The following is a 27,745-nucleotide window of genomic DNA, read 5'->3' on the forward strand; positions in this document are numbered from 1 at the left end:
ACAAAGGAGTAGTGCTCTGAAAGTTTGTGATTTTAAATAAACCTGAAAGATTGCAGACTGTGAGGACCACAATGGGATTGTAAGTGAAAGGGATTGCAGCGTTTTGAGAAGGTGATTCCACCACATGCTGCCATCTGCCTGACGATCCAACAAATTCACATGTGCTAGGTAAAGGAGTTACTCATTCAAGAGCAAGGAATTAGTGCAAAGTTGTACAGATATAACCTGTTTTCCAGCTATCATTTAAACACACTTGGAAATGTATTAAGCTATTAGTCTAGTCCCAGTTATTTTTTACTTTGTCCCAGTACATACTCATCACTTGCTTATAGCAGCCTGCAGCTATATTGTTCCTTCAATGTAGTCAAATGTCATAAGATGTTTGACAAATTTTGACACTGAGTCACACTGAAGCTTAAAGGAGTATAGTGTAGAGGAAAGCATACATGATGATGTGATGATTATGTCATATAACATGAGCAAGGAGTAAGTGATCTGGAAGGAGAACCATAGAAAGCATCCTTTCTGGATGTATCACAGCTTGGTATGACTCCTGCTCTGTCCAAGACTGCAAGAAACTACAAAAGGTTGTGAACATCGTTCAGTCCAGACAATCAAGCAAACCAGCCTCCCATCCATTGACTCCATCTGTACTTTCCCACTACTTCAGAAAAGCAGCCAGCATAATTAAGGACCCCATGCACCCCAGACATACTCTCTTCTACATCTTCAGTCAGGAAACAGATACAGAAGTCTGAGATCACATACCAGTTGACTCAAATACAATTTTCTTCCTGCTGCCATCAGACTTTTGAATGAACCTACCTTATATTAAGTTGATCTTTCTCTACACCATAGCTATGACCAACACTATATTCTGCACTCTGTCCTTCCTTCTCCCCCAAGTATTCTATAAGTGGTATGCTTTGTCTGTATAGTACAAGAAACAATATCTTTTACTGTATCTCAATACATGAGAGAAAGAGACCAAAGTGTGATTTGGAAATAAAAGCCACAGTACAATTGTTAGAGTTGAGGTCCCTTAGACAAGGGTCTATTCAGTTCTCCTAGTCAAGGTTAATATTCATGTTGTTATCTCTTTATTCTCTAATCTGTGAAGCACATAATAATGTTATTCATTACACTTTAGAGTCTGTATTAATAATCAAGTGTTAATAATGTTTATAATCATAAAAAAGTTAGAAACATGTGTTCCAAATTACATTTCCAGCCTTTCTAACATATCTATTATTGCATTACTTATCCTTTAACTGTCTCACAATTAAGGCTATCTAATTAACTAATCTGGCTGGTTTCCAATAACACTGGTTTAGTTTTTATTAAATGGCTTCCTTCAATTTTAGCAGAAAATGCTTAACATATTAATTCAAAGCACAAAATGGTAGTCACACTTAAAAGAGACAGTGACCATTTGTATCATAAGGTATAAATTTGCCATGAAAAAGGACAAGGAACAGCCCAGAGCAGGGATAATTAATTGGGGTAAAACCAATTTCAATGGAGTCGAGTGATTGAAATCTAATGTTGGCAGAATAGACAATGGCTAAACAATAGGCCATCTTCAAAGAAAAGGAATTGCAGCACTGCAACTTCCACACTCTTGGATGGATCTTATCCAGTCTTGATATCTTTCATAAAGTAAAGATAGCCTTTCTAACAATGTCTCCTTTTCAATTGTAAATTCCTCAACTGTTCCAGTTACCCCCTCTTTCATCTTGGCTTCGATAGCTCCTTCTTTCTTTGTAAACACAGATGCAAAGTACTTGTTTAATACTTCCACTATTTTTTGTGCCTCTATGCAAATCCCCTTTTTTAATCCCAAATTGGCCCACTCTTTTACCACGCTTCTATTATTTAAATGCTTATAAAAGATTTTAGGATTTCCTTTTATGTCAACTGTTATTCTCTTTTCATGCTCTCTCCTGGCTTTTCTTTTAGTTTTTTTTCACTTCCCCACCAGTCTGTCTATATGCAGCCTAATTCTCCATTGTATTTTCTACCTGACCTCCGTAATACACACATCTCTTCCTTTTCATTTTCACCTCTATCTCTCTTGTTATGCAAGGCACTCTGGATTTATTTGTCCTACCTTTCCCTATCAAGGGAATATACTTTTAGATTGCCTGCAATTCCTTTTCTTTGAAGATGGCCTATTGTTTAGCCATTGTCTTTTCTGCCAACGTTAGATTCCAACCACTCGACTCCACTGAAATTGGTTTTCCCCCAATTAATTACCTCTGCTTTGGACTGTTCCTTTTCCTTTTTCATGACAAATTTATACCTTATGATACAAATGGTCACTGTCTCTTAAATGCTCTCCCACAGGTATTTAGTCCATTTAAGTCAACTCATTCCCCAGAACCAGGTACAAAAGTGTCCTTTGTTGGACTGGAAACATACTGTTGCAGAAAATTATCCTGAAGATACTCGAGGTGCCCTCAACTTTCTAGTCAAGTTGCTTTAGACTATTCCTATCCTAGTCTATATTTAGATAATTGAAATCCCCTGTTATAATTATCATAATTCTTGCACCTCTCTGTAATTTCTGTGCAAATTTGTTTCTCTACATCCCTTGCACTAGTTGGTGGTCTATATATTACACCGATCAATGTTATTGCACCTTTTTGATTCCTTCTCAACCCCTCTGGGGCATTCTCTATCTTCAGTATTATATTGCCATCTTTAATAAGACTGCTGATGATTGTCCAATCACCACACACACACATAAGCCATTTTCTTCCTTTCCTGTCTCTCCTAAACACCTTGCACTGGAATACTTAATGGCCAGTCCTGCCCTTCTTTGAGCCAGGTCTCTGTTATAGCAATAATATTATTATTCCATTTGGCAATCTGTGTCTGTAGTTCACCAATCTTATCAACCACACACATGCATTCACATACGTACACTGATTTAGGTTTTATTAGTTTCCGCCATACTCTGGCCCCATCTAATGACTGCTCTAGTTCTATCAAAACACTCCAAGTGTTCTATTTACCTTGATACTACACTCTGATATACACTCCTTATCAGTTAATGCTCTTCTACTTTCCACTGCCAGTTTTTCTGCTCTCCAGTCTGAATTCCCCCTCAGATCCCCATCCCCCTCCTCCTCCTCCAATCTTCCCCAACCATAGAAAAGTTATGGTGCAGAAAGTGACCATTCAGCTCATCATGTCTGCACTGGCTAAAAAAGGATAAAAAGAAATTAGGTACTAATTTTAATCCCATTTTCCAGCACCTGGTCCATAGCCTTACAGGTTAGAGCATTTTAGATGCAAATGCAAATACTTCTTAAATGAGTTGATTGTTTCAATCACCAACTTAGGCAGTGAATTCCAGGTGCCCACTACCGTCTGGGTGAAAAAGTTTTTCCTCATTGTCCCTCTAATCCTCCAACCAATCACCTTAAATCTTTGCCCCTCCAGCCAGAGGAAACAAGTCTTTCCTGCCTACTCTCTCAAGGCCCCTCATAATTTTATACATCTCAATTAACCCTTAGCCTCTGCTGTTCGACAGAAAATAATCCTCCCCCAGGGCTTCCCATACTTTTCCAGACACAGAACCCTTTTGAACACCCTCAAGAGTACTGGCAGAACCTGTGAGAAACATTCTTATCATGCTAAAGAGTTAAACCACAGAAAATAGATTGTTATTGCGCAATAGGTGCAAACATTAAAAAAAATTATAAAAGTATTTTCTATTTCTTATATGTATACATTTACTATAATTAAATAGTTCTCTTATTCAACTGGTTCTTCCAAGTCTTACCTTCTTTATGTAATTTTAATGGAAGGGGTGGTGCTGTCTTTTTGCTCATTTAATGTTGGGAGTGCTACTGGAGAGCAGAACCTCATTTCAGACATATGTGCACTGGAAAGACAGCTTATTTTTTCTAATTTAGAACTGCTCAACCTACCATGGAACACTGGAGAACCCAGTCTGGGAAATTCTGCCCTAGGCTATCCAATCTCATGTCGTAATTTTCAAGCCCTGGCAACATTCTGCTAAATCTCTTCTGCATTCTCTCCAGAGCAATTTTGTCCTTCCTATAATGTGACCAGAACTGTACACAAAGCTCCAACTGTGGTCTAACCATTATTCTATACAGTTCCATCATTACATCCCTGCTTTTTGTATTCAATATCTCATCTAATAAATGAAGCATTCCATATGCTTTCTTGACCACCTTATCTACCTGTACTGCCACCTTCAAGGACTGGTGGACATGCACTTCCACTTCCTCAATTCCTTACAATGTCTTTCCATTTATTGAGTATTCCCTTGCTTTGTTTGCCCTCTCCAAATGCATTACCTCATACTTTTCCAGATTGAATTCCACCCACTCTACCAAACCATTGATTTCATTCTGGAGTTGACTGTTACCCTTTTCACTATCAACTACATGACCAACTTTTGTGGCATCTGCAAATTTCCCAATCATGCACTCCATATTTATGTCTAAATCATTTATACAACAAACAACAAGGGTCACAACATTGAACCCTGTTGAACACCACTGGAAACCATTTTCCATTTGCAAAAACCATTACTTTTTGTTTCCTGTCACTGGGCCAATTTTGGATCCAATCTTCCACCTTCCGATGGGATCTTGTCAACTGCTTTGCTGAAATCCATTTAGCCAACATTCACTGCACTGTACTCATCAATCCTCCTTATCATTTCCTCAAAAAATTCCTTTACATTAGTAAGACACGATCTTCTCCTAGTAAAACTATACTATCCCTGATCAATCTGTCTCTTTCTAAGTGACAATTTATCCTCTCACAATTGTTGCCTACTGCTTGATATAGTTTGATTCAACGTTTGTGTAGTATCACCTTGCCTTCGGAATGCTATCTTAGCTACTTTTAGGTCATGTAGTGTTTTAGCTGTTGGGCACATACTGTGTTTCATGTGATTTTTTTTGCATCAAATGACAGATATCTCAGCCAACGTAGATCTCAGACATGTCTTTCTTGTGTTTCTGTCTTTGTCAAATGTTGCTTCTGCTGCATCCTAAATGATTGAGCTCAGTGATAGCCACACTTCATTAATACCAGCACAGGTGCTTCCAGGAAACCTTTGGTGATGGCAGGCTGTTCCATTTAGAACTGTGAGATTTATGGGATGTACCTTCATTCTGCTGCTGACAAGGATGTGCTTTGTGTTATGATCGGCATTGTGGTAGGTTTGGTGTGCGGAACACTGGGTAGATCATGTCTTCTCATGATGACCAGGTCTAGTTGGTGCTAATATCCAGACTTTATGGCAATGTGAGGAAGGTGTTCGTGATGCAGAATTCCTTCAGTGCACAAAGTGCAAAGAAGATTTGTCCATTATCGTTGATCCTTCCCATCCCATGTTGAAGCATATTGGCCATAAATCATTGTCTGCCCTCAATATATGTGTTGGAATCAGCCAAGAAGCCTCTCACCTTTTGGAATATTCCTCAGAATGTCATCTCTGGCAGGTATATAAATGCTCTTTGTCTGAGGTGCAGGCATACAAACTTGGTCTTAGGTATCTATGTTAACTGCATCTCCATCAGATGATAGCTGCAGGGAGATGAGGAACTCTGAGTTGCTACTGGCAGTTTAATAGACTGTGCCAATAAAGGTGGGAAATTCAGTAAGGGCTCAGATTATTCAGATTACCAGTTTTGAATGAAGAAGATTGGTTTTATATCTCGACTAATATTCGGAAGTGAGCTTTGAATTGATCATCCTCATCAACATAACCTGATACTTACAAGTGTCAGTCAATTAGATTGAAGAATGTCTTTCAAGATGTATGGAACAGACTTGTACAGCAAACAGCATCAAGGGAAATGGATTAAAATTAAGAATAATTGACAATTAAAGATTAATAACACTTTGATTTATAGAAGAATTTAGTGATTTATCAATGAAGGGGAAGTTCATGATAGGATGATTATATAGTCAAAATGCCTTTTTCTACCTTGAACTTTGTCATTTCATAGAATCCCTACAGTGCAGGAGGCCATTAGGCTCATTAAGTCTGCACTCACCCTCCGAGAGAGTATCTTACCCAGGCCTGTCCCCGTAACCTCACATTTTTACCCCATTAATTCCCCTAACCTATACATCTTAGGACACTAAGGAACAACTTAGCATGGCCAATCCACCTAACCTGCACACCTTGGGGGAAACCTGGAGGAAACCCACACACAGGGAGAACGTGCAAACTCTGCACAGATAGTAACCCAAGGCCAGAATTGAACCCGGGTCCCTGGTGCTGTGAGGCAGCAGTGCTAACCACTGTGCCACCACACTACCCTAAATGCTGCATATTATTTAATTGTAATCTGTGTCATCCTTTATCATTGGTGAGGTGACAAGCTGATTCACTGGATCTTGTCATTAAATTTTGCTAAATAAAAATGTAAAGAAATCTTTGTGAGGGCCTTAACTTACAGTAGATATTTATATTTCAGTTGTAGTACACAAAGCCAATCAGTAACTTAGAAGCACAGAAAATTATCTACAATTTATTATTTATGCAAAGTTCATAAGGGATTTATTGTTACCTGAATTATAGGTATAACTAACCAACCATAATACAGCAGCATAGCAGTTTTGATTCAGCAGCCACTCTCACTACTCTAGAAACTAATAGTTTCTGATTTCCCAGTTATCATCTTGGTACAGCTAAATATGGTTGCAGCAATTAGACCAGTAATAGGTTGTAATAATTAGATTGTAATAGGTTGATTGCTGTTTGGATTTTATTTATTCAGTAAATGCAAAGCCCCTAAGATGAGCAATTTCTTCTGGTTCTGCTGTATTGAATGTGGATAGGCCTCCACTGAATCTGTGGATTGGGCACTCTTCTGTGATGTGGTGAATGGTTTGCTGTCTTCCACTGTTTGGACAGCAATGACAGTAGCAGATGGTAAAAACAGTATGTGGTGCTGAGTCTCAAAACTCATTTAACTATATAATTTAGTACAGGACTCATCAACCAGTAGTCACCACCTTTAATACCTTATTTGTGACTTTCAACCTTAGAAACTTGCAAATGTATGATCACTTTCAACTCCAGAGTCCTTGTGTATTCACGTTTTGTGTGGCATCTTATTGAACCAGTTTAGGAAATCTAAGTATACCACATCTACTGGTTCAATCATCAAAACACTCTTAAATTTGTCAAACAGAATTTCCCTATCATAAAACCATGTTGACTTCTAATATTTTTTCCAAAATGCATTAAGACTTCCTTACAAGACTCCAGCACTTTCCACATCAACTGGCCCAATTTCCCTGTTTTCTCTCTCCCTGCTTTCTTGAAAGCAGTGTTACAGATTTGCTAAATTGCAACGTTTGGATCTGTCCAGAATTTAGGAAATATTGCAAATTCGTAACCAATATCTCTGCAGCTATCTTTTTACAACCTTTGGACATAGACCATCAGGTCTTAGAGATGTATTGGATTTTAGTCCCTTGAGCTTCTCCAGTACTTTTTCTCTGCTGATATCCTAACCCCTAACTTCCTCTCTTTTACTGGATTCTAGGTTACCTTCTATTTCTGTTATATAATGTAATGGGAATCAGGTAGCTCGGGGACAGCCGCCGAGGTTGAGGTAGCTCATGGCCCGGGGCAGGCTTCGGGGGTGAGGTAGCTCAGGGCCTGAGACAGGCTCCGGGAGAAAGGGTGAGGTGGTGCAGCCTTGGAGTGGACTCCGGGGGGGGCGTTGGTGGGGCGCTCAGGCGGGACACCGGCTCCGGCAACATTGAGGCACTCAGGCCTGAAACGCTGACACTCCGCCGGCTCGGCGCCTGCGCGTCACTGCCGGTCACGTGCCGCTAGGAACCTTTGTCCGCGGGCCTCTTGTGCGGGTGTAGAGTTCCGGGGGGTCCGCAGAGAGGGGAGGTGCCGGTGCTGCTGGATGTCAGAAGTTGGAGCCGAGTTTGGAGCTGGAACCTGAAAGGAGGAGAAATTAGCAAGAACCTGGGAACGGGAGAGGAACAGGTATGGTAATAATAGATCTGGTGTAGAATTTAGGCTCAGCAGCACACACGGAATAGTGTATGCATCTAATAGTCTGTTACATAAACTGTGATTGTATATCCGCAGTAGACTATTTCTGATAATGCCCCTGGGGTAGCGTGCACGGCTAACAGTGTGTCATGTATTGTGTACCTTATACCTGGATTAAAACGTACATCTAACAATATGTCAGTATATCATATGAGTAATAGTGTTCCAGTATATCAAGGATGTAACGTATACGTAAGTATTGAGTGCCCATAATTGAGTGTGCCATGCGGAGGACGTCCTGGATAACTGGAGGCAAGAAATAATCATCGAACTTCCAAAAAAGGGAACCTCAGTGACTGCAGTAGTATAACATTGCTATCAGTACCTGGCTCCTGGCAAGGTCTTCAGCACAGTGCTGCTCAGCAGATTGAAAACAGAAGTAGACAGTACAGAGCCAACGTTCTGAGTCTGGATGACCCTTCATCTGCTCTGGTGAAGGGTCATCCAGACATGAAAAGTTGGCTCCAATCCCTCTCCATGGATGCTGTCAGACCTGCTGAGTCCTTGCAGCATCTTCTGTTCTTATTTTAGATTCCAACATGGGTGGCATGGTGGCACAATGGTTAGCACTGCTGCCTCTCAGCACTGGGGACTCAAGTTTGATTCCTGGCTTGGGTCACTGCCTATGTGGAATTTGCACATCCTTCCTCTGTCTGTGTGGGTTTCCTCTGGGTGTTCCAGTTTCCAACTATGTGCAGTTTAGGTGGATTGGCCATGCTAAATTGCCCCTTAATGTCAGTAGAATTAGCTTGGATAAAGGCATGGGATTATGGGGATTAAGGCCTGGGTGGGATTGTGGTTGGTGCAGACTCAATGGCCTCCTTCTGCACTGTAGGGATTCTGTGATCTGCAGTATTTTGCTTTTATATTTATAGAAATAAGCAGGTAACTGATGTAGCAGACCTTTGTGCTCAGCAACATATGTAGCAGGGCTGAATGTGCCAGCCTCATTGATTTCAAAATGCTTTCAATAATGTCTGTCAGTAGTCATTGCAATACTGGTACATTGCAAAACTGGATGGTAGCCTATTATGCCATATTAACATCTTCAGTGTATTATCTATGTGCAAATTATGTGTTTGTCCACCATCATCACAGCAGTGCAGCTAGGCTACACATTCTCCTATTTCATTTCCCCTGTGGTTATTGATTTATTCATGAAGAAGGCAATGATTGGTACAGACTTTTGCATCTCATGGCAAATCACTGGTTGACAAACCTGGATTTCATAGATAACATCATCTTGCTGGCCAAAGAATCATGCACGTTCCAAGACGTGATCACTGGGCTTGAGAGCAGTTGCACCAAGGCTGGCTAAGCATCAACTGCAAGAAAACCAAGAAAATGATGGCTGAACAGCGATAAAGCTCTTCCATCAGCATTGGGCAACAAAATTTTGGGTATGTTGACCACTTATCATATGTGAGAGGCAAGATCAGCAGGGAAGGTAACTTAGAGATTGATATCCATGCAAGAATTGGCAAAGCAGCATCAGTGGGCCCCATACTGTCTGGGCATTCAATGCCATCAACATATCCACAAGGCTGCAATTCTACATGTAGTCCAACTACAATCTGTGTCAGCAAGAGTACAGCAAAGGTGTAATGTAAATTGAGCATCTTTCACCGATGTTTCCTACGTAAAATCTTGAATATCAAATGGAGAGACCGGATCACCAATGAAGAAGTACGCCAAATGACTGGTCAGAGGAGCCTGCTGGTAATTGTGACAGAGTTTACAAAGGCTGACTCGCATTTTGCCTCCCAGACATATGCCTCACCAGTGTGGCAGTAGAATGGGTGCCATCAGATGGAAGAGTAAGAGGGATGGCCGAAGAAGACCTGGTGAAATATGTTGTAGGAGGATCTTTTGAGTGTGGGACACCATATGTCATGGACCGGAGTTAGTGGCAGTGTTGTACCAAATGGTAGAACTGTGACATTTTACCCTGGACAGACTGTTGGTTGCAGATCAGTGATAACATTCTTAACTCTGACTTGGAAGGTTGTAGGTTCAAGTCTCACACCAGCTACTTGAACACAAAAGTTTAGTTGACATCCCAGTGCAGTACAGAGGAGTGTTGCAATACTGGAGATACTGCATTTTGAATAATGTTGAATTGTGAACCCATTTATGCTCTTAGATGGTGTAAAAGATCCTGTGACATTGATAAGAGCAGTTCTGTCTAGCTGATATTTATACCTCAAACTATGTCACTAAAGCAAAAAAACTGATGATTCCTGTTTGTAGAACCTTGCAATGTGCAAATTGGCTGCCACATTTCTTATATTAGCATGGTGATTGTGTTTCGGAAGTACCTGATATGGTTGTAAAGCACTTTTGGACATCCTGTGGTTATAGATGTAAGTCCTCCCTTTTTTTCTCGAGCACTATGCAAGTAGCGTATAACTACTGGTATGGCACCATATTCTGGAGAGAGTGCACACCTGATAAGCTTCAACAGATTGTGTATATATAGTACCACATACCCAGCATTGAACTTATACCAAACATATCATTTCTTAATGTGAAACAGTACAGATTAATGTGTAAGTATACTCTAATAATGTACTGTTAATGGTATGCCAGTTTTTTAATTCATTTGTGGGACATTGGCCAGCATTTATTGGCCATTGAGAGCAGTTGAGATTCAACCACATTGCTGTGGCTCTGGAGTTACGTGCAGACCGAACCTGGTAAAAAAAATGGCAGATTTCCTTCCCTAAAGGACGTTGGTGAATCAGATTAATTTTTCTGAAAATTGACAATAGTTTCATGGTCATCAGTAAATTCTTTTATTCCAGATATCTTTTATTGAATTCAAATCCCACCATCTGCTATGGCAAGATTTGAACTCAGGTCCCCAGAATATTGGCTGACTTTCTGGATCAACAGTCTAGTGATAATACCACTAGGCCCTTGCCTCCCATATTCCTGGAATAGAGTGTACACCTAATAGAAAAACATAATGTGTTTTACTGAAATTGTATTGACAACTGCACAGCAATCATAGCAAGATTTAACTACATCGACCTTTTGTAAGCGTTATGACATGGTTAAAACCATTGTTGTAGGCTAGATTGCTTTGAGATCGTAGACCAGTTATAGCGAATGTTGAGACTTTACAGTTAAGTGGGTTGTGTCAAACTGGCTTTGCTATGGATTGGATGCTGCTCTTTCAGCCCTCCAGTCTGAACTGAAATCCCAGCCAGCAGCACAAAATAAAATCAAAAATCAGGGCAAGTGAATTAGGTAGAAATGCAGCTGCTGCTGTATTTTTCTACCTATGCTGCAGTAAGTGAGATAACAGAATCCAGGCAGGCGCATCACCAGTAACAACAGCTTGCATTTATGTAATGTCTCTCAGTTTAGAAAGATGTGACAATCATAAGGTGTAAATTAAAAGACAAAATGCACACATGAGTGAGCAGGGAAGGAGAATGCTGCAATTGGAATGAGAGATTTAGGCAAAACGCAGGAGACTTTCAAAAGTATGTAAGAAGATGATATGGCAGAGGGATTTATGGAGAATGTTTCAGAGCTGGGTAATTGGAGGAGCAGCTCATAATGAGATACAAAGAAGAAGTCAGTACTAGAGAACTGAAGAGTACAAGTAAAGAATCAGATGGAAACTACAGCAGGAAACTAGACTATTTGACCTAACCAGTCCATGTTAGCTTTTATGCTTCACATAAATAATTGCCCTAATCCTATTCCAAAACCCCTTTCTCCCCTTTTCCCACAACCGTCTATCTAACCAATTCTTAAATGTTGATATGATCAGTAACTGACTATGGTAATGCATTGCTGAGTTTGCAGCCGTTATTTTTTTTTAAAAATCACCTACTCTTTGTCCGTACTATTTACATTTAATCATATCTGTCTCCTCATTCAAGATTCCCAAGAGTTGGAAAAAGTCTTGTTTTTATCTACTGTATTCCAAGCCTTCAATATTTTGAAGGTCCTCAGCAAATCACACTGTAATCTCTTCAGTTGTAATTAAAACAGCCTCATTTTTTTAGTCTTCCTTTATTGTATTTCTACATTTTCTCTAGTAATGTACTGTTAATGGTATGCCAGTTTTTTTATTCATTTGCGGGACATTGGTGTCACTAATGGCATTTTCGTGAATATACACTGAAATCTCTTTATAGCCTCAATATCTTTCCTGTAGAAAGTCTAAAATTATACATAGTATTCCAGTTTATAAGTTCTAGGCACATGTGAATATATATAATGTGAATGGAAAGCTTGAAAACTTCAGCAGCAGAGCTATACCTGCTGTGTTCTACTCCAGGCCAAAATGAATCTATGGCTGGGTCACATGACACACTTCCCTTAAAGTGTTGACATGTTGCTATCGCTAAGTCGTCTGACTGAGTTTTTATATTGATTTTTCTTGATGGCTGATCTTGTATGTTATATATTTTATCCCTCTTGTATAGTCTTATATTTTAGTTTTAGAATTAATACAAATGCCACTGTTGTTCTTTAACCTGTGTCAAATATTATTTCATGAATTGATACATTAGTGAAGTATTTTGCGACACTTGTATTCAATATCAGTATTTTTGCAGTTGTTTTCTATTAAAGTAGCTGTGCATCTTAATTGAAAATGCCTGTCAAGACTTGTCAAAACAATCGTCATTTATTCTACAGCCCAGAAAACCTTCCCTCTTTGGTAAGGATGCAGTAGCTTCTCAGAAATGTATAGCTGAAGTCAGTCTCTTGAGTATAGTGGAAAGAGGGCGCAAACATTTGAAGACCAGGAAATAGAATTTGGGAATTGATATTGGTGACTACTGGATCATAATGGGGTCTGCTAATGGGAATGTACTGTTTTGAATGGTTCAGGATGTGGGTGGACAGCACATAGAATTCTGACTGAATTGTAATTCTAGAAGGTAGAAGAAGGGGAACCAGCAGGAGAACATTAGGCAGGTTGAGCCTTGAAGTGATAAAAGCATTTACTAGATATACCTTCTAGTCTGGAGCAAAACACGGCAGGCTTTCCATTCGTGCTATTATATATATTCACAAATGCCTAGAATTTATAACTTGACCCACAACATGTTTGCACAATCCGTTGTTAAAGATTGGTGCCTTTATATCTTTACAACGCACATGACATGAGGTAGAAAAAGAGTGTTTTGGTTATGTAGTGTTGAGTATGAATGGAGTCAGAAGAAGCAGTACATTGACTGGAAGGCATGAGGATTTTCAGCAGTGAAACAAGAGGATTTTGGAGATGTTGAAATACCAGGTGGCCAAGGTGAGATGGGGATAGTGTTGAGGAGGTGGAGAAAGGGCAAGGGATGTCAGGAAAAGAGCAAGGCAAGACATGGAATTGGAAAGTTGGCAAGTCTGAGTGTTTGGGTCTGAAGTAGCAACCATTTTTGTACTGATCAAGTGTTATGAATCTTGAAATTCACTTCCTCGGAGAGTTGTGGATGCCCCGTTATTGAGTATATTCAAAACGTGTGTTGTTATGGGGATAGTGCAGGAAGGTGGATTTGAGGTAAAATGCCAGCCATGATCTTGTTGAAAGATGAAACAGGCTTGAAGGGCTGAATGGCCTATCCTTTCTATTTCTTATGTTTTATCCCCAAGAATAGAACCTCCAGGGGACTTCAAAGATATCAATCTTAAGGAATTAATTTGGAAAGTAGCAGGACAGCGTGTAGTTGATAAAATAAGGAAGATGTCGAGGGGGGCAAAATAAAAGCTAGAAATGCTAGAAAGATATTATGGGCTGACCTGTGGACAGTGGTATAGTCAAGCTTTAGAATCAGTGTGAATTTAAACAGGTCAGCAGTTGATTGATGGGAAGTTGGAACTGTCTGGTGTTGGAGGACAAAAGGTGGATTTATATTTTATAAAAACATCACTGATTTTCAAGCAGTTCTGCCTCAGCTGCTCTTACTTTAAGTGAATTTGTTTCTGTTATTCTTTCTCTTTAACCAAGCTTCAATTTTTCACATTTTTTTCACATTCTTTCAATTCCACTTGTTAATCGTCTTCCCTTTCATTTGTTGTATATTTCTCAGTTGTTTCAGTGAACACTTGCTCTCTGCTGTAGTTTTTTTCCCCCTCGTTTTTTTTTTTAGTAAGAACTTCTTGATGTAAGCAGCCAAATAATACTGGGAAATAACCTTTTTAAATAAGTGATGGTGGTCAGCCTGTTGATTCCAAGAGCACCCTTGCGGAATCAGGTACACCCTCTGCAGCTTTTTTATAAAATGGGAAATTTTTGACTTTGCAATATTTGGAAATGCACAACTTTTCACTCAGATGGTTTCCCTGGGATCATTCCAGCATAGATCTCCACAGGATAGTTGCAGGTGCAGCTGTGCCTTCCTTTCTTTGCCCATGTTTTCCTTTCTCTTTGTGTGAGGGTCCACTGATATCTGTTCTCCAGTATTTCACTGGATGGTCATTCTTCATGGGTAAACCTTGACAGTGAGAGAACTGAACCATACCAGGCATCACAGCTTAGACCATTTCAGAAAACACAATTTGTCACATCAAAACTGTTATTGTGTTACCATCTTTGAGCACCTATTCATTTTGTTTGCATTAAATGCCATGTTGCTGAGGGTATGCTGAATAATCTCTAGATTGATCCCCAAGCCATGAACAAATTGGAGTAGGTTAAATAAGATTAGAGAATTAAATGTATGACTCAAATATTGGTGTGGAGGAAATGGGTTTCGATTCATGGGGCATCGTTACCAGTATTGGGAGCTTTACCATTAGGATGGTCTGCACCTGAACCATGCTGGGTTGTGTTTTGGTAAGTATGATTACTAGGGTGTTGAGGGAACTTTATGCTAAATAGTCGGGAAAAGTGATACAAAATTAAATGCACTCTTTCTAAATGCATTTGCAACAACTTAGATGAATTGATGACACAATTGGAAGTAAATAGGTAAATCATGAAGATGTGGCTGCAGGGTGATGACTGAGGCTGAGTCAATGTTCAAGGATATTCAACATTTAAGAAGGATAAGCAAAAAAGGAAAGGGAGGAAGCACTGTTAATAAAGGATGAGAGCAGTATTTTAGATTGGAAGGTCAAGATGTAGAATCAGTTTGCATGAGATTAAGAAATGGCAAGAAGCAGCAAACATTAGTAGTTGCTATTTATAGGCTACCAAGCAGTACTATTGGTCACAGTATAAATCAGAAATTAGATGCGCATGTTACAAGTGTAATACGGTAATCACGGGATACATCAATTTGCATATAGACTGGGCAAACCTAATTAGAAATAATGCTGTGGAAGATAATTTTCTTGAATATATACGTGAAGGTTTTCTGCAACAGTATGTTAAGGAACTAACTAGAAAACAGGCTATTTCAGATCTAATATTGTGCAGTGAGAAAGAGCTAACTAATAATCCTGTTGTAAAGGGGCTTCGATAGAAGAGTGACCATAATATGATAGAATTTTACATTAAGTTTGAAAGTGATGTAGTTCAATCTGAAACTAAGGTCTTACAACTAAACAAAGCAAACTATGAAGAATTGAGGGGCAAATTGGCTGTGGTGGTTTGGGAGACTGTACTAAAAGGTACAATGGTTAGCTTTTAAAGAATCAGTACGTAGGATAGAATTGTTAGGTGCTTGACATCCCGAGGGTCAATGCATAATGAGCTCCCACTGATTCTCAGAAGTCCACTGCTATTGAGCATCGATTGGCAGTTGGCAGGACTTCCATACACCCTCAGCTGACAGCTCTTCCAACCTCTCCAGGCACAGTGCTGCAGAAGCCAGAAGCGATACCGTAGCACTGCCCATAACTTAGAATCATTGAATCTCTACAGCACAGAAGGAGGCCATTTAACCCATAGAGTCTGCACTAACTTTTCAACAGAGCATCTTATCCAGGCCCACTCCCACACTATCCCCGCAACTGCACGTATTTACCTGCCTATTCCCCAAACCTACACAACTTGGGACACTAATAGGTGATTTAACTTGGCCAATCCACCTAACCTTCACATCTTTGGACTGTAGAAGTAAACTGGAGCACCTGGAGGAAACCGAAGCAGACACGGAGAATGTGCAAACTCCACACAGTCACCCAAGGATGGAATTGAAACTGGGTGCCTGGAGCAGTGAGGCAGCAGTGTTAACCACTGTGCCACCATGCCACTTAAACCAAGCATTGTCAAGATACAACAAAAACACATGAGAGCAAAGTAGATTTCTCAGTAAAACACATAAGTGCCTGCTTTAATGAAGTTCCACAAGACATGGTGATACCTATAGATCGACTAGACGTCTGGACCAATGAATCCATGTTCCTAGAGATCACATGCTGTCTAATCACAAATAAAAGCAGACATCAAAACCATTCTCACTTATATTCTAGATATAAACTACATAACCTACTTTGTAAACTTATTTATTAATTTTAAGGTTATAATTAACTTTACCATTCTACCTTTGTTTTAAAAGTAAAACAATTTTGAGTAACCACAGAGAAGTAACATCAACCTTCAATGACTTGTCCAAAACATACAGTCATTGATAGGGTCTGATTTAATACCAGAGACCTGAGAGGATGACCTTAAGATATCAATCATGAGAGCATGACAGCCCGTCCTGAACAAATGGGCAAGGAAGATATCAGGAAACATTCTTGACAAGATGTAAGTAAAGTAACAAACAGACTTTAATAATCAGTTGACCCCCTTAGAGGGCCAGTCAGGGGACAATGGGAAATGAAATCAATAGAAGATCATTACCCTCGAGAAACAAATGATAAACTGATCATGCACCACCTAGACCAATCACAGACTGATCAAGCACCCCCTAAATCAATTAAGAAACAACTTTGCCTCATTTAGGCCGATCAGAATGCAATAACATCATTGATCAAGCTGTGGGTTGTGGCTTGGAAAGAGTTAACAAACAGCAGCTTTCACTGAGCAAGTTATGCACAAGGAAATAAAAGTTATAGGGAGAGAACAAAGACCATGTGTTCAAATAATACTTAGAATGTGCAGGGGGGTGTCTAGAATACAGGGCGCAGTCTCTGAATAAGGGGTAGCCATTTAGGACTGAGATGAGGATGAATTTCTTCATCTCCAGAGGGTGGGGAATCTCTGGATTTCTCTACACCAGAGAACTGAGGCTCAGACATTAAGTATGTTCAAGACAAGCGATCAATAGATGTCTAAATATTAAAGATATCAAGGGGTATGGAGAAAATGTCATTGAGGCAGAAGATCAATCATGATCTAGTTGAATGGCAGAGCAGGCTCGAAGAGTAAATTGACCTACTCCTGCTCCTATTTCCTGACTCATGTTTGATGCTTATTAACTGTATAAGGACCTCTTTCATTTTCTTAGTGACAATTGTAAGTTTAAGTCAGCCTTGTAATTGACTACCCAAACCAAAGGAAATAGCCTTTCCCTATTTGTTCAATCAAAGCTGTTCATAATTGTAAAGACTCCTTGTAGAGGTTTTCTTGGCTATCTCTGTTTTAGTGCAAATAGTTGATATATTTTGAAGCTTGTCGCAAAACTACGGTTTTCCATTCCTGGTATCACATTCTCCCTGTGTCTGCGTGGGTTTCCTCCAGATGCTTTGGTTTCCTCCCACACTTCGAAGTTGTGCAGGCTAGATTGATTGGCCAAGCTAAATTCCCCTGAGTGTCAAGGGGATTAGCAGGGTAAATACCTGGGGTTGCAGGGATAGGCTTGAGTGGGATTGATTTATGGCTGTCTACTGTACAGTAGGGATTCTATGGTTCATTCAGGACTGAGATGAGGAGAAATTACTTCATTCAAAGGGTGATGAACCTTTGAAATTCTTTATCCTACATGCTTGTGAATGCTCCATCATTGAATTTAAGTCCAGGTTTGACAGACTTTAGGGCTGGAATTTTTCTGGGGAACGGGCGAGGCTTGGAGAACGGCATTCTCCGTTGGCCTTGGGCTGGATCGTACAAATCTCAGGCATACGTGCCAGTAAAATTCTGCCATTGCCAAGGAATTGAGGGATTTGGGGACCAGGCATGAAAATGGAATTAAAGCCCAAGATCAGCCATGATGGTATTGAATGGTGGAGCAGGCTTGACATTCTTGTTCTTTTTCATTCATGTTTGTTTACCATTTTTGCCTTCGATGGTGTGCATGAAATATAGTGATCAATTATTCATGGTGAAGCAAAGATACATAAAAGTGACAACAGAATTACACATATTCAGTCCAGTAGAAATGCTTGTACCTCCCGATCTCTTCTAATCAATTTATTATCTTCTTTATCTACGGAGGCACATTTGCCTTCGATCCCTTATTTTAGTCCGTGGTTTATAATCTCATCATCTGCTGGCCTGACAGAGTGCCTAGAACATTGAAATACCCAGGGAGTATGAACTATCATTTCCTCAGTGACCAAAAACTTGGTCAAAGAGATAAATCTTGTTGCAATTTTAAGGTTTATAAGATAATTAGGCCCAGAACTTCAATGGGGGTGGAAACCACTGTTGGATTGGCAATCTGCTCTTTTTTTACTTAATCAGGTTGGAAGCCACAGCTTTTTTGCTTTTTAGAGAACACGAGCTGGAATTAGAAGTTACCAAGCTGAGAAAGGAAAAGAGCTGAAGTAAATTCTTTGGAGCTAAGAATTTTTTTTTCTGATTCTGGGAGAGTTGAATGTTACTCAAAGGACAGTGTAATTTATACTTGTGAAATGTGTTTTGTGAAGTGTTTTTTTTGACTGTGATAAAAATAAAGGGGAAGCAGGAGTATTCCATTCTGTAGTTTAAAATATAAATTGCTGACGAATATGGTGTTTGGGTATGAGTGTTTTTTTTTGTCTTTTGTTACAGCGAATGTCTTAAAATGTGAAATCTTGTTTTGTCGTCCTTTCAGTCATTAATTGGAAATTTGAATAAAAAACGTTATTGGTCTTTATTGAGATTGTAACAATCTTGAGGATCATTTTAAGGAGGAGAAAGAGAGGTAGGGAAGGAAATCCAGAATTTGTTGCCAAACAAATTGAAGGCATCGGTGGTGGACGGATTATAATCGGGGATGCACAAGAGATTAGAATTGGAAGAGCAAATAGGTCTCAGAGACATAGGGCTGAAGGTTACAGAAAAAGCGAAGTGCCATTGTGGATTTGAAAGTAAAGATGAGAATTTTAAAATTAAGATACTGCTGGATCAGAATAGTACCCAAGGACTGTATCACATGCATTAAAGTGTGATTTGTTTTTTTGTCCAATTGTCAATATAATTTTGGTCGACAATTAGCCTGTTGTATTGAGATAGCTGCCTAGTGTAATAAAGTATTCCATAGATCAGAAGAGATTTCAGAGCCCTGGAAGATACGTTGAGGCTCTTAAAGGAGGAAGGTTTGTTCATTATCTGTACCGCAGTTGCCTATACTCAAATCATTTGGCAAATCGTATATCCATATCTCCCCCACCTTCCCCCAGTATCTGTCATTGAAGTTGGCTTATATCTACTGTGCCTCATTTCTACATCACTGACACTGTCCTATAACAATTATTCCTACAAGCATGTTTTGTCCCTTTTCTAATTGTCCTTGATTTTTGCTTATTCTGGTCGAGAGTGCAGAGTCCTATCAGATTTCAGTGAAAGCATTCCTCTTGTCTCAGTTGAATGGAAGTGTCTAAAATCTTTTCCTCATGCAAACATGTTTTTTCTCTCTCCAGTTCCCTTTATTGCTCCTGAAGACGTTGCTCATGCTGAAGGTCAAAGGTTGTCTGCCCTTTGGTATCTCACTTCTGGTAAATGTCCATTATTTAAATTATTTGGTCAGGCTGCTCAGCTAAGCCTGTTGCTGTAGATACGTATTTTCCAGAGAAAGTACCCAGAAAGCACTTTGTTCTCTCTCACACCCCTCATGCTGAGGCCAGTTGTACATACTAACTCTGTTGCTGCGTCCAGTTCTCCAGTTGAGGTAATTCCATACGTTTTCTTTATTGGCAGGACAGAATTTGCAGGAATCACTCTGGATTGGTGCTCAGTGCCCCCAGGTCCAGAGTGCAGGACACCAACAAATCTAATGTACAACAGAAAGAGTCAAAGAAACAGTGATTTGAGTGATAGAGGAAGAAGATAAGAAAGGTTAGAATGGATAGAATATATTGGAAGGCACTTGTGACAGGAATCACTGATTTCAGGCTAAACATTTTCCTGATGGCTGTAAACACAGTGTATGAGTAACACCCCTGCATTTCAGCTGTGTGTACTTTTTTTTTAAAATTCTGAGCTGTGCATCATTAAACCAAACCAGATCTTGCATATTGTCAGCATTTAACAAAAATATTCCTTAAGAAAGAGCTATATGTGAAAAATGAAAAGACAATTAAGTTAATGGTTATTTGCAACATTTTAAAGGAGCTGCTCCCAACACAGCTGAATATTTTATAGCAAACACTGGATTAGCGAGATAGCTTTGACCTATTTGATCATATTCTTTCAGATTACCAAATCCACAACTTCCCATTGCAGCATCTGGCTGTTTCTTTAAATGGTGATTGGAATGCGAGTCTTTACAAGTAATCAAGTCTTAAAGGTACAGACAGTGTGAGTGGAGAGAGCATTAAGCACAGGTTAAATACACATCTCTTTAACCTGTGCTTAACGCTCTCTCCACTCACATTGTCTGTACCTTTAAGACTTGATTACTTGTAAAGACTCGCATTCCAATCATTATTTTGTAAATTGAGTTTGTGTCTTTATATGCCCTGTTTGTGAATAGAACTCCCACTCACCTGATGAAGGGGCAGCGCTCCGAAAGCTAGTGGCTTTTGCTACCAAATAAACCTGTTGGACTTTAACCTGGTGTTGTGAGACTTCTTACTGTGTTTACCTTGGTCCAACGCTGGCATCTCCACGTCTTTAAATGGTTCCAGTGATGGTGTTTCAACCAGTTTCCTTGACAGGATTCTATTTCTAACTTTGAGAAGTAAATATTTACCTTTGTAATATGCTTTGATCTGGTCTGGGGTGCTTCACTATGAAAAGAAAATGTTAGACATGAGGTTACGGGTCAGGTTAAATAGTGTAGCAGCAGCTAGTGTCCTGAAACAATTGGACTGTCTTATATTAGGCATATGAAACATTGGGAGCTAATTGAGTCTGGACTTGTTTGTTTTGTAGGCTTAAATGAACCATGTAAATTAAGCATCAAACTTTGTGTACTCTGCAGAATCTCATAAACTGTTCATCATGGCCACTTCATCAGAGGAGGTTCTGTTAATTGTGAAGAAAGTGCGACACAAAAAACAGGATGGGGCCCTATATCTGATGGCAGAGCGCGTAGCGTGGACACCAGAGGGGAAGGATCGCTTTGTCATTAGCCATATGTATGCGGATATCCGCTGTAAGTATTTTGGTCAGAAGAGGAGTCTGGACAGTGTGGTATTTGTCACTGGCCTGTCACATTTTTAATTTATACACAAATCTAGAACAAGTTGATAGTATTGAAAATCTTCTCTTACTTCCGGCTGTAAAGATCTTGTGTAAAGTCAATGTTTTAAAATTAGCCCAGTTCCTAAAAAGCATTGGTCCATCGTACAGAACTCCCTCTAATCCTATAGCAATTGCTGCTAAACTAGCAGTTTGTTTTGGAGAGGCCGCCGGATTGAAGATGTGAAGAATGGAGCTTGTAGAAGATTAGGACAATGCAGAAGGAGTTTTGCTATTTGCATACTTCAGGGTGCAAATTTGTGAAATATTCTAAAGACTTTTGGAATGGGTGATCACAGTATTATATTTGTGTTGAACAACAAGGTATATATTTTGTATCCCTTTATGATTCATATCTCAGTCCAAAGTGACTTGAACTTTACAAGAGCCTAAATCACATTGTCTCAATTTTTACACCCTTCCTTACTAACCACTCCACTTGCCCTCCTCGGTTTAATTTTCTGACCCAACTTGTAATACTAAACTTTAGTTTATTGCCTACATTTCTGAACGTCAAAAAACTTTCAGTATTCCAGTATCTTACTGTAAACACTTGATTGTGTTTGTTATATTGAGAGTCCAAGGAAGGTGTTGGAGCTCTCATGAACATCTGAGTGTGAGCCTTAGTGAGTGAAAGGCAGATCCTTGGGGAATCAGTAGAGCCCTGGTGATTGTCCAATTGACAGAGCCTTTGGGGACAGAGAAATAGTAAAGTGAAGGATTAAAAATGACGTTACATTGTTGATTAGATGAGATGTTATCCCAAAGTACATTCTGTTTGTTACGTGGAACATCAGTAGAATTACAGAGGAACTGGAATGGGTTAAATATATCCGGGACCTAGGTTAAAATCCAAATACGTTATTGCAATGAAAATCTCCTCGTTTGTTGTCCCATAAGAGCTTTAGTTCTGAGATAAAGATGTAGAATCAGTTTGGTTTGGATGATAAATAGTAAAGTTACAAAGTGGCTTTTGAGAGTTGTTTATAAACCCTCTAACAGTAACCACACTGTAGAATGTGGTATACAAGAATAAATAATGAGGATCTGTGAGCAAATTATAGCAATAATCATGGTGATTTTGATTTGCATATTGGACAAAACAGATTGACAAAGGTAGCTTGGATGATGAGTCAATAGAGTGTTTTCGGGACAGTTTCTTAGCGCAGTGTGTTTTAGAACCAACCAGAGAGCGGGCTGTACTAGATCTGGTAATGCACAATCTGAAAGGATTAATTAATGACCTCATGTTGAAGACGTTCCTAAGTAACAGTGATTATAATATGATTGAATTTCACATTCAGTTTGAGGGAGAGGAGAGTGGATCTAAGACAATAGACCACTTTCCATATCTTGGGAGCCTACTACCAACAAAGTCATACAACAACACTGTTGGTACTACTCTCGCTCAGGCCAATATACCAAGCATGGTCAATGCTTCTCTGCTGGATCAGCTCTGCTGGGCAGACCGCATCGTCCGTATCCTGGCATGAGACTCCTGAAACAAGCACTCCTACTTGAAGCGTTAACATGGCAAATGAGCTCCCAGGAGGGTAGAGAAAATGCTTCAAAGACAGCCTCAAAGCCTCCTTGAAAAACTGCAACATCCCCACCCATGTGTGGCAATCCCTGACCCAAAGCCGTTCAAAGTGGAGGAAAAGTATGTGGGAAAAGGCTGAACGCTCTTGTTTCATTGCTGAGAGCAAGCTGAAGCCAAGCACTGACTGCAAAAAGAACAAGTGCCAGGCCTGGTAGCCCACTCACTCCTCCACAGGTCTGCCCCACCTGTGACGAAGATTATTAGTCATGCATTGAATTCCTCAGTCTCCTGAGAAATCTCATTTCTGCTGTGGAATCAAGTCATCCTCGATTCTGTGGGACTGACTTTAAAAACACTTATTTTTGTTACTTAAATAAGGCAGTTATGAGGGCATGAAGGCAGAGATGACTAAAGTGAACTGGGAAATTAAGTTAAGGAATGGGTCAGTAAAGACGCAATGGCAGACATTTAAGGAGATATTTCAGAATACTCAACATAGACACATTCCAGTGAGAAAGACTCTAAAGGAAGAATGCACCATCCGTGGCTAACTAAGGAAATTAAAAATAGTTTTAAATTGAAAGAAAAAACGTATAATTCCATGAAGATGAGTGGTAGGTCAGAAGATGGGTATGAAGAACAGTAAAAATTACTAAAATATTAATGAAGAAGGAGAAATGAGTGCAAGAAGGAGCTAGCTGGGAATATAAAAACAGGTAGTGAGAGTTCCTACAGCTTTTTAAAAAATTATTAAATAAATTGATTGTCTTGAGAATGGGGAATTAATAATGGAAAATAAGGAAATGGCAAATGAATTGAATTTTGCATCTGTCTTCACTGTAGAGCAAACAAATATCATGCATAAATAATTGTGAATCAAGAGGTGGGAGGGAGGAATTTAGAAACACTCCAATCAGCAGGGAAAGGGTACAAAGAAAATAATTAGAACTAAAGTCTAACAGGTCTCCAGGTCCTGATGGACTTCATTCTGATCCAGGGTCTTAAAATACATGGCTGCTGAGATAGTAAATATATTGGTTTTAATTTTCTGAAATTCCCTAGATTTTGGCAAGGTGCAATCAGATTGCAAAATAGTAAATATAAGTATTCAAGAAAGAAAACAGGAAACTACAGCTTGAGAAAATTGCTGGAATCTATTATTAAGGAGGTTAAAGCAGGGTACTTAAAAAACAATACAATTCAGCAGCGTCAGCATGGTTTTGTGAAAGGAAATCACGTTTGACTAACTAATTGGAATTCTTTGAGGAAGTAGCAAGCATCATGGATAAAGCAGAACCTGTGGATGTGGAGAGCTTAGATTTCCAGGAAACATTTGACAAGGTGTCACACCAAAGAATACTGTGCAAAATAAGAGCTCATGGTATAGGGGGTAATGTGAGAGGGTAACATGTTAGCATGGACAAAGGATTGGTTAGCTCCCAGGAAGCAAAGAGCAGGTATAAATGAAGTCTGAAGCAGTTATCCTAGTTAATCGCCTTTTGATATAGTTTTCCTTTATCTGAACTAACTTCTTAATTACTTTTTTTGTGAGTCTATCTTTTAGAGTGTAAATGCACAGTTCACACCTTGTCACCTTTGAACTTCTGAGCCTTTATTCAAAATCCTTTGTGTTGTGTTCACCATTGTTACCAGCTTGCCTTGCGTTGTTTGGCTCACATAATATAAAATACATTAGTGCCATTAGCATAACCAAACTGTCCCTGCCTTGAGCAATTTATATTTTCCAAAATTAAAATTAACCAGCAGGAAACATTCCAATTTATTGAATTTCCCTGATATTTTCATGTCATCACTATTTTTTTCCTGGCAGCTTGATGCTTTAAGACACTTTATTCTCCAGCTTAAAAAATATTTGCACTGATGAACAAAATGCTCTTTAAAAATAGTCTGAAGAATTTTTTCAATGCTAGTTAATTTTTTTTTGTCTCTTTATATTCTCTACTTGAGGTCAATAGATTGAAATGTCCTATTGTAATAATTTCTTCAGTCTGAATTCAAGGTGTTGGTTGAATTCCAGGTCAGAAGATCAGCCCCGAAGGGAAAGCAAAAGTTCAGCTTCAACTGATTTTACATACAGGAGACACAACAATCTTCCATTTCACCAATGATAACAGTGCAAGTGCAGCAGCCAAAGACCGTGACGCTGCTAAGGACTTGCTCCAACAGCTGCTCCCCAAGTTCAAGAAAAAAGCAAACAAGGAACTGGAGGAAAAGAACAGGTACGAGAGGGAAAATTCAGAACATATTCAAAACATCTTCCGTCATAGGTGGACTTGGAAACACTCAGCAAATTCCATTGTCCTAATCCAGTTGAGAATTTGTAGAAAATTGGTTTGACCTTCAATGTCTCATGCTAGTTATCTCAACCACAAAACTGGATTACTACATAAAATCAGTTGAGAAGAAATTTTATTGGCCCTAATAGGAGAGCTGATGAATTTTCTTTTTGTGTGATATTTCATTTATGCCTGAAGATCAATGCAGGTGTTTCAGATTTTTAAGGTGATATGTAACTGAGCCATAAAAGTCACATGACTCTAGGTTTAGTTCAGTTTTGCCAGGAAAGCGGTTGTTGTGGTTGTTTTCACTTCCTTGCACGAAATATGGACTAATTGGCCAGGGTTTTGGTCCTTCGTGGATACGTGGTAATCCTTGTTGGAAAGTGTGTATGTGTAAATGTTACAGTAAGAAGTCTCACAACACCAGGTTAAAGTCTGATAGGTTATTTGGAATGACAAGCTTTCAGAGCACAGCTCCTTCATCAGGGAAGACTTACCTGATGAAGGAGCAACACTCCAAAAGCTCGTGATTCCAAATAAACCTGTTGGACTTTTAACCTGATGTGAGAGACTCTTCCCGCTCAGAAAGGACAGTAGGACTAGGGGGCACAGCCTCAAGATAAAGGGGGGGCGGTTTAGAACGGAGTTGAGGAAGAACTTCTTCACTCAAAGGGTGGTGAATCTCTGGAATTCTCTGCCCATTGAAGTGGTGGAGGCTACCTCGCTAAATATTTTTAAGACGCGGGTTGATGGGTTTTTGATAAGAGAGGGGATTAAAGGTTACGGGGAGAGGGCGGGAATGTGGAACTGAGCCACGACAGATCAGCCATGATGTTATTGAATGGCGGGGCAGGCTCGAAGGGCTAGATGGCCTACTCCTGCTCCTATTTCTTATGTTCTTATATTCTTATGTATACCACAGCCCAATGCTGGCATCTCCACAACATGTGTAAATGTTGTGCATTTTCAGACTTTGGATAAATTGTGATGCTTCTTATGATTTGGGCTCACATCTACTTGATGGCCACCTGGGCAAAGTACCAAACACTAGCTGTGTCTGCAGCAAATACATTCCACACACAACCATATGACCTACGTTTAGCTTACTTTTAACATCTTGAATGACAGAAAAATGTCATATATAGTTTAGTAAATGAATGCATTTTACATTACTAACCAGAATCTCTGAAGTAACAGTGTGCAATAGGTGCTATTAATTTGCCCTTTCAATTTGAGACAATCCAGGTTTCAAAGTAATTTTTAGGATAAAATATCTGCACTCTGAGATATTGATAGCCCAGTTTGAGTTCTTTGCTCAACCTCCTTTCTGATAGCTGAGCCTTGCGTTCTGGAGTTTGGGAGTTACCAGTGATGATTGTAAAATTCTAGGTCACAAATAAACCAAAAAAATGTATCCAAACACTGTCATCCATTTATAATCTGAACTCCTGTGTTTCTCTATTTTAGAATGCTTCAGGAGGATCCAGTTCTCTTTCAACTCTATAAAGACTTGGTAGTGAGCCAGGTAATCAGTGCCGAGGAATTCTGGGCTAACCGACTGACTGGGAATTCCGTAGATAACTCTGCATCCGGTAACAAGCAGGATATTGGAATCTCTGCTGCATTCCTGGTGAGGATTCATTGTGAGCCTAATATGTAAAAGCCCATTGCAAGCTTTATGTCAGTTATCTTTGCATATTGTGTTATTGTGTATGCTGTTTGGTGATAATACAAGAGACGGACAGAATGGGTAAACGTCTTTATGCATCTAGGAATTATGAAAGAGTGGGGAAATTTACCAGTAGCACAAATTTAAAAGCTTTGTATCTAAACGTGTGAAATATTTGGAACAAAATTAATGAGCTAATGGTGCAAATAGAAACAAAAGGATATGATTCGGTGGCGATTTACTGAGACATGATTACAAGGAGACTAGGTATGGGAATTGAATAAACAAGGGTATTCAGCATTTTGGAAAGGAGGTGTGTAACTTTGCTGATGAAGAAAGGGATGAATACTGGAATGAGAAATGACATAAGCACAGGGGAGATCAAGTTGTGGAATCAGTCTGGGTGGAAATAAGAAATAACAAAGGAAAGAAGTACTTGGTAGGAGTAATCTAGAGGTCTCCAAGCAGCAGTTCTGCATAGGGCACAGTATAAATCAGAAAATACTGGGGGCTTGCAAGAAAGACAGCAATAATGGGTGATTTAAATATGCACATAGATTGGAAAAATCAAATTGGCAAGGATAGCCTAGTAGCAGAGTTCATTGAATGTATCAGAGACTGTTTCTTAGAATAGTGTGTTGTGGAACCAACCAGAGAGCAGACTACTTTGGATTTGGTATTGTGTAATGAGGAGTGATTA

The 27,745-nt window shown here is 39.4% G+C and overlaps 1 protein-coding gene across 3 annotated transcripts in view; it reads left to right on the forward strand.

Moving 5' to 3' along the window:
* Positions 1-7,886: 7,886 nt before the first annotated feature.
* gtf2h1 (general transcription factor IIH, polypeptide 1) overlaps positions 7,887-27,745 on the forward strand; it is a 58,450-nt gene continuing 38,591 nt past the window's right edge. The window contains exons 1-6 of one of the 3 annotated variants that reach the window (XM_080190390.1): positions 7,887-8,011; positions 19,775-19,849; positions 20,052-20,189; positions 21,277-21,450; positions 25,115-25,316; positions 26,844-27,006. In XM_080190390.1, coding sequence (XP_080046516.1) covers positions 21,297-21,450; positions 25,115-25,316; positions 26,844-27,006 — 519 coding nt within the window. In that variant the 5' untranslated portion in view covers positions 7,887-8,011; positions 19,775-19,849; positions 20,052-20,189; positions 21,277-21,296. The remainder of the gene's footprint in view (positions 8,012-19,774; positions 19,850-20,051; positions 20,190-21,276; positions 21,451-25,114; positions 25,317-26,843; positions 27,007-27,745) is intronic. The other 2 variants (XM_080190389.1, XM_080190392.1) reach the window with 2 other exon arrangements.

The sequence above is a fragment of the Carcharhinus amblyrhynchos genome, chromosome 6, assembly GCF_965287045.1.
Source record: "Carcharhinus amblyrhynchos chromosome 6, sCarAmb.v2.hapA, whole genome shotgun sequence".
Classification (NCBI taxonomy): Eukaryota; Metazoa; Chordata; class Chondrichthyes; order Carcharhiniformes; family Carcharhinidae; genus Carcharhinus; species Carcharhinus amblyrhynchos.